Source organism: Spinacia oleracea, chromosome 1 (genome assembly GCF_020520425.1).
Source record: "Spinacia oleracea cultivar Varoflay chromosome 1, BTI_SOV_V1, whole genome shotgun sequence".
Classification (NCBI taxonomy): domain Eukaryota; kingdom Viridiplantae; phylum Streptophyta; class Magnoliopsida; order Caryophyllales; family Amaranthaceae; genus Spinacia; species Spinacia oleracea.
Genome location: NC_079487.1, coordinates 127,673,272 through 127,686,203, shown reverse-complemented (window position 1 = coordinate 127,686,203; position 12,932 = coordinate 127,673,272). Strand labels below are relative to the sequence as shown.

Genomic DNA, 12,932 nt, shown 5'->3' with positions numbered 1-12,932 from the left:
GATGGTTCCGATCCGGAGCAGCCACGCTTCGCATATCAGGATCAGGAGTCACAAACCACTTCGGAGGGCGGTAAAAATGTGGATGCTTCGGATCTGTCGGCACACGAACGAACAACCACTCCGTCTTCAAATTATGATCAGAGCTGAGGTAAGGGTAGGCCGTAATGTAGTTCGGCTCCCCCTTCCTTCGGGATCTTTTGTTGATGATGGTCCACCAACCATACCCATCCCCCTTGGAAGCGTGGTTGAAAGACAGATCGTGCAGATCCCGAAACACGGCAACAGAACATGGAAAGTTAATAAAATCGCACACCCATCTAAATCCGATGATGTGCCTCATAGATTTGGGGGTAAGCTGGGCCAAACTGATGTTGTACGACACCAGGAGCTCGGAAACGAAGGGATCCAAAGGAAAGCGGAGACCGTTCTCCAAATGATGAGTATACACAGAGATGAACCCCCTCGGCGGATGAGTCACCCGAGGACGCTCCTGGTCGGGAAGCTCGCACCAGTACCCCAAGGCGTGCTGGATTCCGTATAACTCTTCGGCTCTCCGATGGTAGTTCCCCAGCTTCGCCTCCACCAACCAGTCACCACTGACCGATTTTTCCAAGGGACCATCGATCTTAGTGGTCTCATGCAGAATCGGGGCATACTTGCCCTGCGGATCAGCTTCAGTCCAATGAACTGGAAACTCAGGGTAAGAGCGGCGCACACCCGAAGAACCAGCTTTCTTACCAGAAGTTGCGCGTTCAGACACGCTAGACCCGCCGACAACATCATCTTTTGAAGCATCCCAACCAGTCGAACGCCTCTCCACCGGCCTCTCCGAAGGCCGACCCCTCGAAGTTTTCGGTAACCTTCCCGAAGGCACGTTCTCCCTCTCACTAGAGGAGCCAACGACGAACTTGCTCTTGCCCCTATTCTTTGCCATGGCCGCGAATTCTCGGTCTAGGGTTGAGATTGAGGGGTAGAAGGAAAAACGAAGAAAAAAGGAGAATTCAGAAACAAATTACCTTTTTCCGAAGCGGAATTCGCCGATAAAACGAACAACACAAGTTCCCGAAGTCTAAAGTTGGCCGAATTTCGTAGATCTGAAGAGACAAATTGCACTGCGATCGCCGGAATTTAGAGAGAGAATGGGTTTGAAAGAAGGAGTAAAAAGTTCGAAAAGAGCAAAGCACCCCGTATTTATAGAAAAGAAAAGGGGCGCATCAACTTCCTCAACCCACGATCTCCACAACACAATACAACTCCCAACACTTGTCATCAATGCAAATCATCCCTTTTCAAAAAAGAGAGGGAACTTTCGGACTTCTGACAGCTGGAAACCCACCCATTTAATTCTAAATGGACCGGGTCTGGGGGGCATGTTGTTTGGGCTCCCAATTGACTCTCAATTGGGCCACTAAGTCCAAAGCCCAATGGCTCTAAACAACAGCATCAAACCTACCAATGGCTATTCAGCCATCCATTAAGGCCCAAGGCCCAATAGCAATAAATGACCTATGGGCATTTATTATGCAAACATTATAAATAGGCCGCCAAGGCTCACACCTCAAGGTACGTCCAATTTATCGCCTTAAGACTACTCTTCTAGAGAACTTCTCTCTAGAATCCGAGCATCGTTCTTACTTAGGCATCGGAGGGGCTTTCCTCGGAAACACCCCCGAGGCTAGTGACTTTGCTCTTGTGCAGGTGAATTCGGACTCTACTCATTCAAACAAGCAAGATCTTCAACACATACAAAAGGGCCTTCATTCGAAGCCCATTGTTTCCATCTTTACAACACCGGAACAACTCCTATCGATCGTCTATCGACCAGAGAACATTACTTTTGAAAAGTACGAGTGCCTAATAATTCTAATTTACGTCAGTTGAATTGACTAAGAATTTTGCACCTTAATTTGTCTCATATTAGTAGTCACACTGTCAGTAATATCTTATAGTTAGCCATTAGTTTATACCATCTCAATAATGTATTCCATACAATAGTCTTTTTTTTTTTTTTTTTTTTTTTCCGATTAACCATTATTTCAACTCATATGGAGTGTCATTGTATTAGTTTTGTTTTTTGACAGCTATCATTTTATTAGTTACTTTTCGGTTAAGTTCAATACGTCAATCATGAAAATAAAAGGTTAAGTACCCAAATTTTCGAAATAAAGCTGTTTATTGATACAAACATAGCCTAATGTTTACACGGTCTTAGCTCACTGGCCGTATTAGCCGATTCGAGTAGCTAATTACGGAGTACATTATAATTAAGGTTTGACTAGATGATTTTGTTTAGTTGTGTGTAAAAGCTAGTATTTGGTAAATAATGAGTAGCTACTGGTGAGTTGTTAACTGTTTTCCGGTTACAAAATACAGAGTAACCAATAAGCTAAAACCTTTTCTAATAATTTTCTCGTATGAGCTTTCTAGATGACTGGATACAAAAGCTCTTTCAAACAACTTTCTAACTAAGTCTCTAAGTTTCTAAGTTAAAATAATATTTTTAAATAACTAAACCTGATCAAAAGGCGAGTGGAGTCGGGCCATGGCCTAAAAATCATCCCATTATGTTGGGTTGGGCCAAACTTCAAGAAGATTTTGTGTGTCCCAAACCCTCTATTTTGGCTTAAGAATAACGGATTTTTCGAGGCGGTTCAGTTTTATAACTAAATATAGCTTTAAGTTGTCCAAAATCGTCCAAAAAAATTGAAAATTGGGTTGGGTTGGGCCTAAAATTAGACCCCAAACTCACTATTTTCGGATCGTGTCAGCGGGATAGGCTCAAGTTTTGATCAGGTCTAGAAATAACCAACAAGCTAAATTGCATGAAGAAACTCTCTTTGTTTCTAAAAACTCATAACCAAACAGAACATGCATTCACAATTACGATAATATATACTACTTCCGTTTCGCAATACTTGCATCGTTTCTCATTTGTGCATAATTCATCAACCAACTTTGACGATCATTCTTTTGTCATTATGTAAGAAAAAATATAGTCATGTGAGATCTTGTTAATTTCACATCAATGAGGATTCCAAATATCAACTTTTTTATAACGCACTTAAAGATATTAACGTCTAAAAAACAGATGGAAATACCTGGAAAAAAATTATACAAGTATTGTGAAACAGAGGTATGACATGATTACACGAGTGACATACGTGCTGTTTGCATTACTTTACTCCAATGGGGGTTGTAATAAATGGGAGTAGTTTGAGAGAGTAGTAAAATGAGAATAATAAAAACAAGTCAAATTCCGTTTGTTCATTTAATTTCTTCTTCAAACAAATCACCAGAGAAGATATTGCATTAATTCCTTCCTTCCCTCCCACCAGTTGAGTCATATTATGCGGCTTAACATTCTCACACTGGCTACGACATAAATTTGTCAGATATTATTACTACTCATATACGGAGTAGTCATATATGGTGAAAGTGAAATTAGTTCCGGAAGATGGGAAGTTGGGAACATATCAAACCAAATGTTTCTATTTGCAACGATGGTCAACTATGTCATCAGAATTAAATACGTAGTAATACGGAGTAGTAAATGAATGAAGTATATATTCATTTTTCAAAAGATATTACTCCCTCTGTTCCAGAATACTCGTACCGGTTCGAGTTGGCACGCTTGTCAATGCACATCTTTGACCACCAATATCTTTATCTACATATTATAAAAACTTATGAAATATTAATATTTTGAAAATATATGTTAAGATGAAGCCAACAATATATTATATGTTAACTTTTGTTTTCATATACTAGAAATAAAATAGGGTCAAAGTGAATTATGTGAATAGTGCAAAAAGTCAAACCGGTGTATGTATTCCGGGACAAAGGGAGTACTAGACCGAGTCATTAACTTATCTGAACAATTTATTTTTTCGTTTTTTGAGGAGTATTTGAATTTAATGAAATTTTATTAGACCTAACTAAACTCGAATGGCAAAATGTAGTTTAGGTAGTGTTTGGCCAAACTCTCCAAAATGTTTCTCACCATGAGAAACTGAAATTTGGCCAAATAAGGTATTTAATTTATAGAAGTAGAAACACTTTTTATAGAAGCCAAAAGGTCCTAAAATAGCTCCTAGAGAGTGTAGAAGTAGAAGGCTGGAAGCACAAAATTTAAAAATGGTCCAAACACGTAAAATTGTTTATGTTCCTCAAAAATATTTCTCGAACTTTGCGGCCAAATAATTTTGTTTCTCACACGTATTTCTCTAAAAACAATTTTTGTAGAAGTATTTCTAAGAAATAAAAGTTGTTTTCCACAAACTTGACCAACAATACCCTTATTTGATTTGGTTGAAACTTATTGGACCTTATCGAACTAAATAAAATTTATGTAAACTTATTAAATATGTTTTCTCAAAGGTGAAGAGAACGTCAGTTCATTTACACTTTACTTGAAATGACAACAATTTATAATTATTTATCTAATAACCCTAAAATTTCCAAGATAAGAGCTCACCAAAGTGAAATCCAATAATCGAAAATGGGAAAGTTTTCTTGATTACACACATGCATTTCCATTTTCCACTGATACGTTGTAAGAATAAGAAGGGCACTGAAGCCACTAGCCCACTCATAGGTTTTATCAAATTGTTATAATCAACGCTAGTTTGTTAGTCGATGCAATACACTAATTCACCATTTTGTAACAAAAAGACGTGTCGTAATAGTTTACTGATAAGGATAAAATTTATAATACCATTATTAATTGCCTACCATACAAATTCCAAGTCGTACGAGTTTGCAAATGAGAATCTAAAAGCCAAAAAGTGTATACCAATTATTCTACGCTTAATTTTGTTAAAAATATATAAATTTTGCGATATTAATCTAATTACCTAGATTTTTGGCCCGTGCTATGCATGTTTATTTTTTTTAATCAGATTAAAAAATGATGTTGATTTAAAAGTTAAAGGGGAAAAGAACTAAGTAATCAAGCATTGATTAATTAAGAGTTTTAAGAATGTTAAATGTTTTTCAAATTAAATACTTGGGGAGAGTTGTACAAAATAAATTAAAATATATAAAAATAAAAGAGATTTTAAGGTGCTGATAAGTAGCATGTAAATCCTACCTTTTAAAAATATTAAGATAGATTCTTGCCTCTTCAATGGCAAGTTAAATTCCAAATTAACTTACCATGCTATAAGATTACAAGTTTTTTTTTTATTGCTAGCTGATTTTTGTACCACGACAGTTAAATACCTTGCCGTTTAATTGTGTATCACTTGTCAATCAATCAACCATTAATTAATTAATTAATTTTGTCAAGCAAATTAGGTTGGACAAACTAATTCGTCATTTTTATTCCAATGGCCAAACTAGCTAGTAGCTTGAAACTTTTAAAGGATATTCAAAAATTATTATTTAATCATCTTTTATAATACATTGTCCCTTGAAGCTAATGTGTAATTATAAATCTTCAACGTACTCATTTAATCATCTAATATATTTTATATGCTTAATATGATAATTTGACCAAAATATTCGATAGGCTTAACATGTTAATTTGACCAAAATATTGATTAAATATATTTTCTATTATTTATATGAATATTTGACTAAAATGTTACCAAAATCGTCTAATATTGTTATATTCTATAACCCTATATTTTTTTCCATACATAAATAATTTATACAAATTAGAGAAAATAAAATAAAATAAAATACATACGGAGTATGTTATTTTAGGAAAGAGTTTTTTGGCGGGAAAATTTTGCACCATGAAGGAAATAGATGATCGGCAACACCAACATGTGAAGACACGAGTAATAGAATAGGCCAAGAAAGTAAGAATTTTACTCCCTCCGTGCCTAAAAGATTGCCCAAAATAGCATAAATGAACGTCCCTATTTGTTTGCCTCATACCTTATTTGGTTTATGGTCTCCACATGTTTCTCATCACACAAATATTTTATCCAACTAAAAGACAAATCCGCCAAGCAATATGTTTGTTTTGAGTACACCCAATTCTTAATAAAGTGAACAAAGTATTTGGGGCAATCTTTTAGTGATGGGGGAGTAATATGTACGGAGTACTCTACAAGATGATATTATACCAGTAACGGAGTATGGTATATATGTCCCAATATTGTAAAGCAAGCAATGCCTTGGACTAGTGGAAATAATTCACCTTCCAACCAAAAGGTCGAGGGTTCAATTCCTACAAGGGGCACTTTGAGAGGTTTCCCTTTACTATTCTCCCCACTCTTAAAGAAAAATTACCAACTCGTTCATTAAATAGTGAAAAATGTAATTTTTATAGGACGAAAAAAGTATATGTCCTACTCTGTATATACAAAGTATCCTTCCTGTGGCACAACCGTCGTCAACAGAAAGGAAAGAGCGCAACAAAAAGAGACGAAATGCGGGAAAAAGGTAAAGAAGGGCAAATGGTCGTTAGGGACTGTGTATGCATGTGCGTTTGGCAGTTTAAATTTTGGAACTTAATACGGAGTACTCCGTAACAACCAACTATTGCTGCTCTCACTTTACCCTACCGCTCATCAAAACCACAAACCCACTGCACTCTTCAGCCGAGGGCGTCAAAATCGCAGCCAGGCATGTATTATGAAATACATGCTATGGGCTTGTTTGTAATTTCCCAGCCATTTTGAAATTGTTGAATAGTCAACCCCGTTTGCCAACTTGGATCCTATGAATACCATTTTAAAATATTTAGCACCATTTTTGTGATATTAATACCACTTTATAAAATTTAGTACAAAACGAGTACCATTTAAAAAAAGTTTAGTACCATTTTTGTAATACCAATACCATTTTTGTAATACCAATACCAACTCAGCAATGCCAAATCACCACCCCGTTTTACAAATTTACAATTCCGTTATACATTTCCCCCCAAAAATATTTAACATTTACATTTATCTTTTTATTTGGAGTTGGCACGTTTTTGCAAATACATGTCAGACATGTATTTAGACTTCCTCCTCTTCAGCCCTCATTCAGAAATCAGAATCCTTTTCTTTTAAAAAATGACCTGATCATTAGTTCATACTACGTAAAATAGTTACGTCCACGTGAAACCTTGTTAGATACGGAGTACATTAAAAAATAGCACTAAATTTATACATGAGGATTTATTCGGGAGAGTGGAATTTGATTTCAATTTTAAACTATACAAGTAGTATTCCGTATGTAATATACAATTAATCCTTAGTTATTCAATCAGAAATACTCCGTAGTAATTTAAGTTTAGAGTTGCATTGCATTAGCCCTAGTTCTGACATTTTTAGGGCCATAGGCGAAATAAGGGATTAAGACCACTTCCGAAATAATACGTCTTTGACTGAATAATTTTTTTTTTTTTTGTTAAATCCATTATGTTGTTGAATTCAAATTATAAAATATTATTATATATCATTTGTATGATCCTAGAATTCAAAATCATGTTCTAGTCAATCTCTTGAAATATTTCAATAAAATACTTAATTACAAGATAAATAACTTATATTTTTTAAAAAATAAAGGTTCATTTTGAGCATATAAAAGTATTAGTTAATTTTATCATATATCATTAAAATTTGATATCTATTTTAAAACTTATAGACCCATAGTCAATCAAATAAGCATTTTTTTCGCCAACATATAGTTACATCAATTAGAACCGAGTACTAAAAGTCAAATACTAAGTACATAAACTCAACGTAAAACTTAAATATCTTGTAAATGATTAAAGGACGAAGCTAATACAAATAAAGGGTTTAAATAATTGAGACACTATATGTACAAAGCATTGAAAAAGTTAACAAACACAAAAATAAAAATATTGAAAAAGTTAAAAAAGAAAAGAAAAGAGTTGAGCCAAAAAAAGTTAAAAAAAAAAAAAGAGTTGAGCGAAAAAATAAAGATAGAGAGGAGAATCGAACCCTAGACTAATGATAGGTATCAAAACTTTAATATCATGTGTATTTAATGTGTTGTTTATTACTAGGACTAATTAACTGGACATGCTATTATTTTGTGCCCCTTTCCGCCTTGGGCCCTAGGCGGTCACACTCCTCGCCTACCCCCTAGGGTCAGGCCTGCATTGCATATAAGAACCGAAATGTAGAAATATTGCTTTAACTCTGATGTTATTTAACCGGAGTAGTTTTTGTTCGGACAATGTCCCATGTATTATACGGACAACAGTTGTGATCTTCTATTAAATATGGACAACGAATAGATAGAGAAAATAAGATAAACGGTTTTTTAAGAGGGGGGAAGGAGGCTCAAGACTTGAAGAGCAAACATAAATGGTAATAGACATAATCTGAATCGATCAAGGTGTTATTAACAAGGAGATCTTCGTGAGCCCTACTTAATAACTATTATGTATTGAGGCCACGTTACATAGTTCTACTATCTTTCTATTTCCAATGGAATTGAAGATCTAATCTTGTGTAGTCAATTAGTTGGTTGTATGAGCTTACAATTTATGAATTATGATTGAGAGTTTCTTTAGATATTGTTGGGTGATGGTTGCACCTTGTCTACTTTTAGGAACTTACATTTTCATCCACTTCGTATATATATTCAATTAACATTTAAAAGAGTGATTGTGGAACTATGAATCTAAGAAGGACTCCACTGAACCATCACTTATCTTAGATCAGCTAACCCAATTAAATAGATCAATGCTTGAGAACATGGGGCTCAAAATTGTCACCTCAAAACTTATCATATCACTTAAGCCAAGTACTAGCTAGCCGACGCGCGACTACTTAATTTATCATTGAAGGGAGTTTCCTACCTAGCTCTTTAAGAGGGGTTGCCCATATTTTTTTTTTTTTTTAAATAGGTAAGAAGAAGGGACCCTTAACTAAATCAGCACCTAGCACAGGTTAACCAGCCCAGCTCCGCAGGTCATCGCTTGAGCCACTCCCAAGCATATCGCAGTTGATGGGGCTCGAACTTGTGACCTCCAAGTCACAAGGCGAGTTTCCCACCAACTCCACCAACTTATGTTGGTACTGAAACATAAATGGACATTAAAATACAAGTAGTAAAACTAAAAAGGTACTCCGTAGAATACCACAACTTCACTAATTTTTTGAATGAGTCGGGAATTAGAAGTGCGTTACAAATTATAAAAGGGGAGAGGAATTTGAACTTGTACAGACTACACTACAGAGTAACTATTGTAAACAGGCTTGTGGGTAAAAATGCTAACGACTTTAATACGGAGTTTTGTGTACTGTAATACGAGTAATTAATTACGGAGTAATCAATGTTCTCACTCACGTCTCTACTACAGTGTTCCCCCTTTTTTGGACCCAGCAAATCCCCATTTACTTTATCAGCCCTACACCCTCCCCCTAAACCCCTCTATTTATTCCCCCTTCTTCCTCTCCCATTTTCCTCAACTCAACCCAACACAACTCAACTCCCCTCTTTCTCTCTCTTCCTCTGTTCACAAATGTAAATTTCTCTCTCTTAAAAACCTTGAACCAATCAAGCAATTTTTGCTTAAATTTGAAAGAAAAGTAGCTAAAATTCGCTTCATTTTTGCAGGAAAATGGCAGCCGGTAAAATTCTCTTAGTCGGCATTCTGACATTGTTGACAGTCGCTGACGCTTATGGTCATGGTGGAGGAGGAGGAGGCTGGATCAACGCTCACGCCACTTTCTACGGTGGCGGTGACGCTTCTGGCACCATGGGTACGCATTTACTATAAAATTCATAACATTTAGTCAGCCACGAGCCTAACCAACTAACTAACTTATATAAATTTATGATTTATTTAGGAGGAGCGTGCGGTTATGGAAATTTATACAGCCAAGGGTACGGAACTAACACGGCAGCACTAAGCACAGCATTATTCAACAATGGGTTAGCTTGTGGGTCGTGTTATGCAATTAGATGTGTTAATGACCCCAAATGGTGTCTTCGAGGCACAATTGTGGTCACTGCTACTAATTTCTGTCCACCTGGCGGGTGGTGCGACCCTCCTAACCACCACTTTGATCTCTCTCAGCCTATTTTCCAGCACATTGCTCAGTACAGAGCTGGTATCGTCCCCGTCGCTTACCGGAGGTAATTTCTTTTGTCCGTATAATTTGAACCCCTAACGCGGCTACTGAGTCATTGTTTGGTTGTGATGTGTACTCCATGAGATAAAAGAAAAATACCCTTTTCTGGAAATTAATTTCTTTGAAATAAAGAAATTAAAAAAAAGGAGGAGAAAGTTTAGTTAGTTAGGAAGTTGTTGTTTGAAAAGTTGTATGTGGAGATTTACTCTTTTTGCTGAAAAATACAAAAAAAGAAAGAAAGAAAAGTAAAGTAAAATGTTTTAAAGAATCACATGGAACTATAATACTTTTTCTTTGTTACCTTCGTTTAAAGGTATGTTTTCAACCGTAGAAACACACCGCAAATTACGGATTTGTTTTGAGATATGATGCTAGCTTTAGAAAAAAGTGACCATTACAAATTTATTGCCCTTAGTTGACAAATTCGCAACATGTCTACTATGGATAATTAAACTTTTTTAAGTAAAAAAATTTAGACTCTATAATCTGTATTGAGTTGGTGTTTTTTGTTTGTTTGTGTAGGGTGCCTTGCAGGAGAAGCGGTGGGATAAGGTTCACAATCAATGGTCACTCATACTTCAACTTGGTGTTAGTGACCAACGTTGGTGGTGCAGGAGACGTCCATTCAGTTGCAGTTAAAGGGTCAAGGACACGTTGGCAGGCAATGTCAAGGAACTGGGGGCAAAATTGGCAAAGCAACAATTACCTCAACGGGCAGTCTCTCTCCTTTAGGGTCGTTACTAGTGACGGCCGTAGCGTTGTGTCCTTTAACGTTGCCCCGGCCCATTGGTCTTTCGGGCAGACCTACTCGGGTGCCCAATTCCGCTGAGGCCCGAAAAAGAGAATCCTGAATTGACGGTCGTGCCCTTTTGTTTAAGGCTCTAGTAATGTTAAATTAGTATATATACGTACACGTACTCTATAGTTTTAGGGTTTGTTTACTTAGGCCAGTATTTTAATTGGCCAAGGTTTACCACATTACTTTTTCTTGGGGTTTAAAATTGTAAAGACAGCTTATTTTACGAGGCGTCTTTCCAAAACTACCCCTGTTACTATATTAGGTTACCCTTTAGTTGAAAACTTGAGAGTGACCTTTGTAAGTTGTAACTGTTTTAAGCAGCAGCTTGGCAGAGGTGAATTTTACCACCCGCCTTTAGTAACTTAGCATATTTTGGTTTTTTTTTTAGTATGCTATTTGAAGCAATTAGGTAATATTGGCATTTAAGTTTGGAATTTCAGATTGTGTATGAGGTGTGCTTATTGGAGTTTTAATATTAAGCAATTATTCAACTCTCAAAGTGTAAATTTTTCGTTATTTCAATCGTAATGAAATATATTTATCATAAACTTGCTCTACTTTGATTGTTGCGATTTCATTTATGCACAACTTATTGTTTATTTATACGGAGTATTAATATGTGGATTAAGATGGTACACTGTAAAAGGAAAGATTTTCTAGGATATTAAGACTTTTGACAATTGTGATTTTCTTGAGAATGATATTCAAAACCGTCCAAACTTGTGTTTAGTTAAACACAATTGAGCATTCATCTAAAACCGTGCGACGATATTATGTTTAATGTGGATTAATTGTTACGGAGTACTCCTCTTCTTTTGATAACGATAAGAAGTTAAGAATTCATCCAATTTTCCCTTTACTTGTTTTTTCCACCTTCTTAGTAACACGTACAATTGTGGTGTCATTTTCGTGTGGAATAAGTAGATTGAGAAATTTGAGACGAGACCAGAGAGTAGAGGTTGTTTTTTCGGATATCAGATATGTGTGGCAACACACATATCAGCTAAAAGACAAATAGCTAAAAGACAAAAAAGGAAGTACCATTTATGTTAAAAAAGTACCATTCTGTAAAAAAAAGTACCATTCAGTTAAAAAAAGTACCATTTTTGTTTAAAAAAGTACCATTTAATTTCTTTTTTATCATTTTTCTTATTTTGTCTTTTACTATGATATGCATTTGCCCACACATATCTGATATCCGAAAATACTTCCTCCCAGAGAGTATGTGATTGTAAAACTGTGCAAGCAAAACATTATTGACTTGTTGGACAATAGAAGCCCAAAGACAGATCAAACACAAGCCCATAAACCGTACCAAACTTCATGCAATAATTAGCCATTATACAAGCCATCCAGCCCACAATCTTTCTAATTATTATTATTAATTATTATTACTATAATTATCTATTATTATTATTACTATAATTATTTATTATTTTACTACTGCTATAATAATCTAATATATACATATATAAAGGAGGCATATTTGCTGAAAGATTAGAGCGCCACCTAGGATTACTAATGGTTTCGGCCAATGAAAAATAAGATTTATAATTTCTTTTTGAATTAAAAAAATCAAGTGTCACGTAGATAATTAATTAGGTGCCACGTAGATATTTTAATTAATTAATTATTAATATATACAACTCCATTGAAAATCAAACACTCTAATAATTAAAAAATAATCGATTTCCACGTAGATAATTAATTAGGTGTCACATAGATATTTAATTAATTTATTTATTACTAATATATACAACTCCATCTAAAATCAAACACTCTAATAATTAAAAAATAAATCTAAAATAAAATTCATCCAAAATCAAACAATAATCTAAAATAAATTAAATAAAATTCAATTTAAAATCAAACATTAATCCAATATTAGAGCACCACATAGAAAAATCTAATGGTTTCAGCCAATGGAGGAATATTTGCTAAAATATTAGAGCGCCACCTAGGATTACTAATGGTTTCGGCCAATGAAAAATAATATTTCTAACTTCTTTTTGAATTTAAAAAATCAAGTGAGACGTAGATAATTAATTAGGTGCCACGTAGATATTTTAATTAATTAATTACTA

General features: G+C 35.1%; 1 protein-coding gene across 1 annotated transcript; it reads left to right on the top strand.

Annotated features, from left to right (window-relative positions):
• The first annotated feature begins 9,283 nt into the window (after positions 1-9,283).
• LOC110783000 (expansin-A10) lies at positions 9,284-11,339 on the top strand. Its single transcript, XM_021987301.2, has 4 exons — positions 9,284-9,438; positions 9,532-9,677; positions 9,765-10,053; positions 10,572-11,339. Coding segments are annotated over exons 1-4 (744 nt in total). The 5' UTR covers positions 9,284-9,436; the 3' UTR covers positions 10,879-11,339.
• Positions 11,340-12,932: the final 1,593 nt, after the last annotated feature.

What these genes read in the sequence shown, in the direction of transcription:
- LOC110783000 (XM_021987301.2), top strand. An exon ending in TGACGCTTCTGGCACCATGG is followed by an intron (nt 9,678 to 9,764) that starts GTACGCATTTAC and finishes TGATTTATTTAG; the next exon opens with GAGGAGCGTGCGGTTATGGA. An exon ending in GTCCCCGTCGCTTACCGGAG is followed by an intron (nt 10,054 to 10,571) that starts GTAATTTCTTTT and finishes TTGTTTGTGTAG; the next exon opens with GGTGCCTTGCAGGAGAAGCG.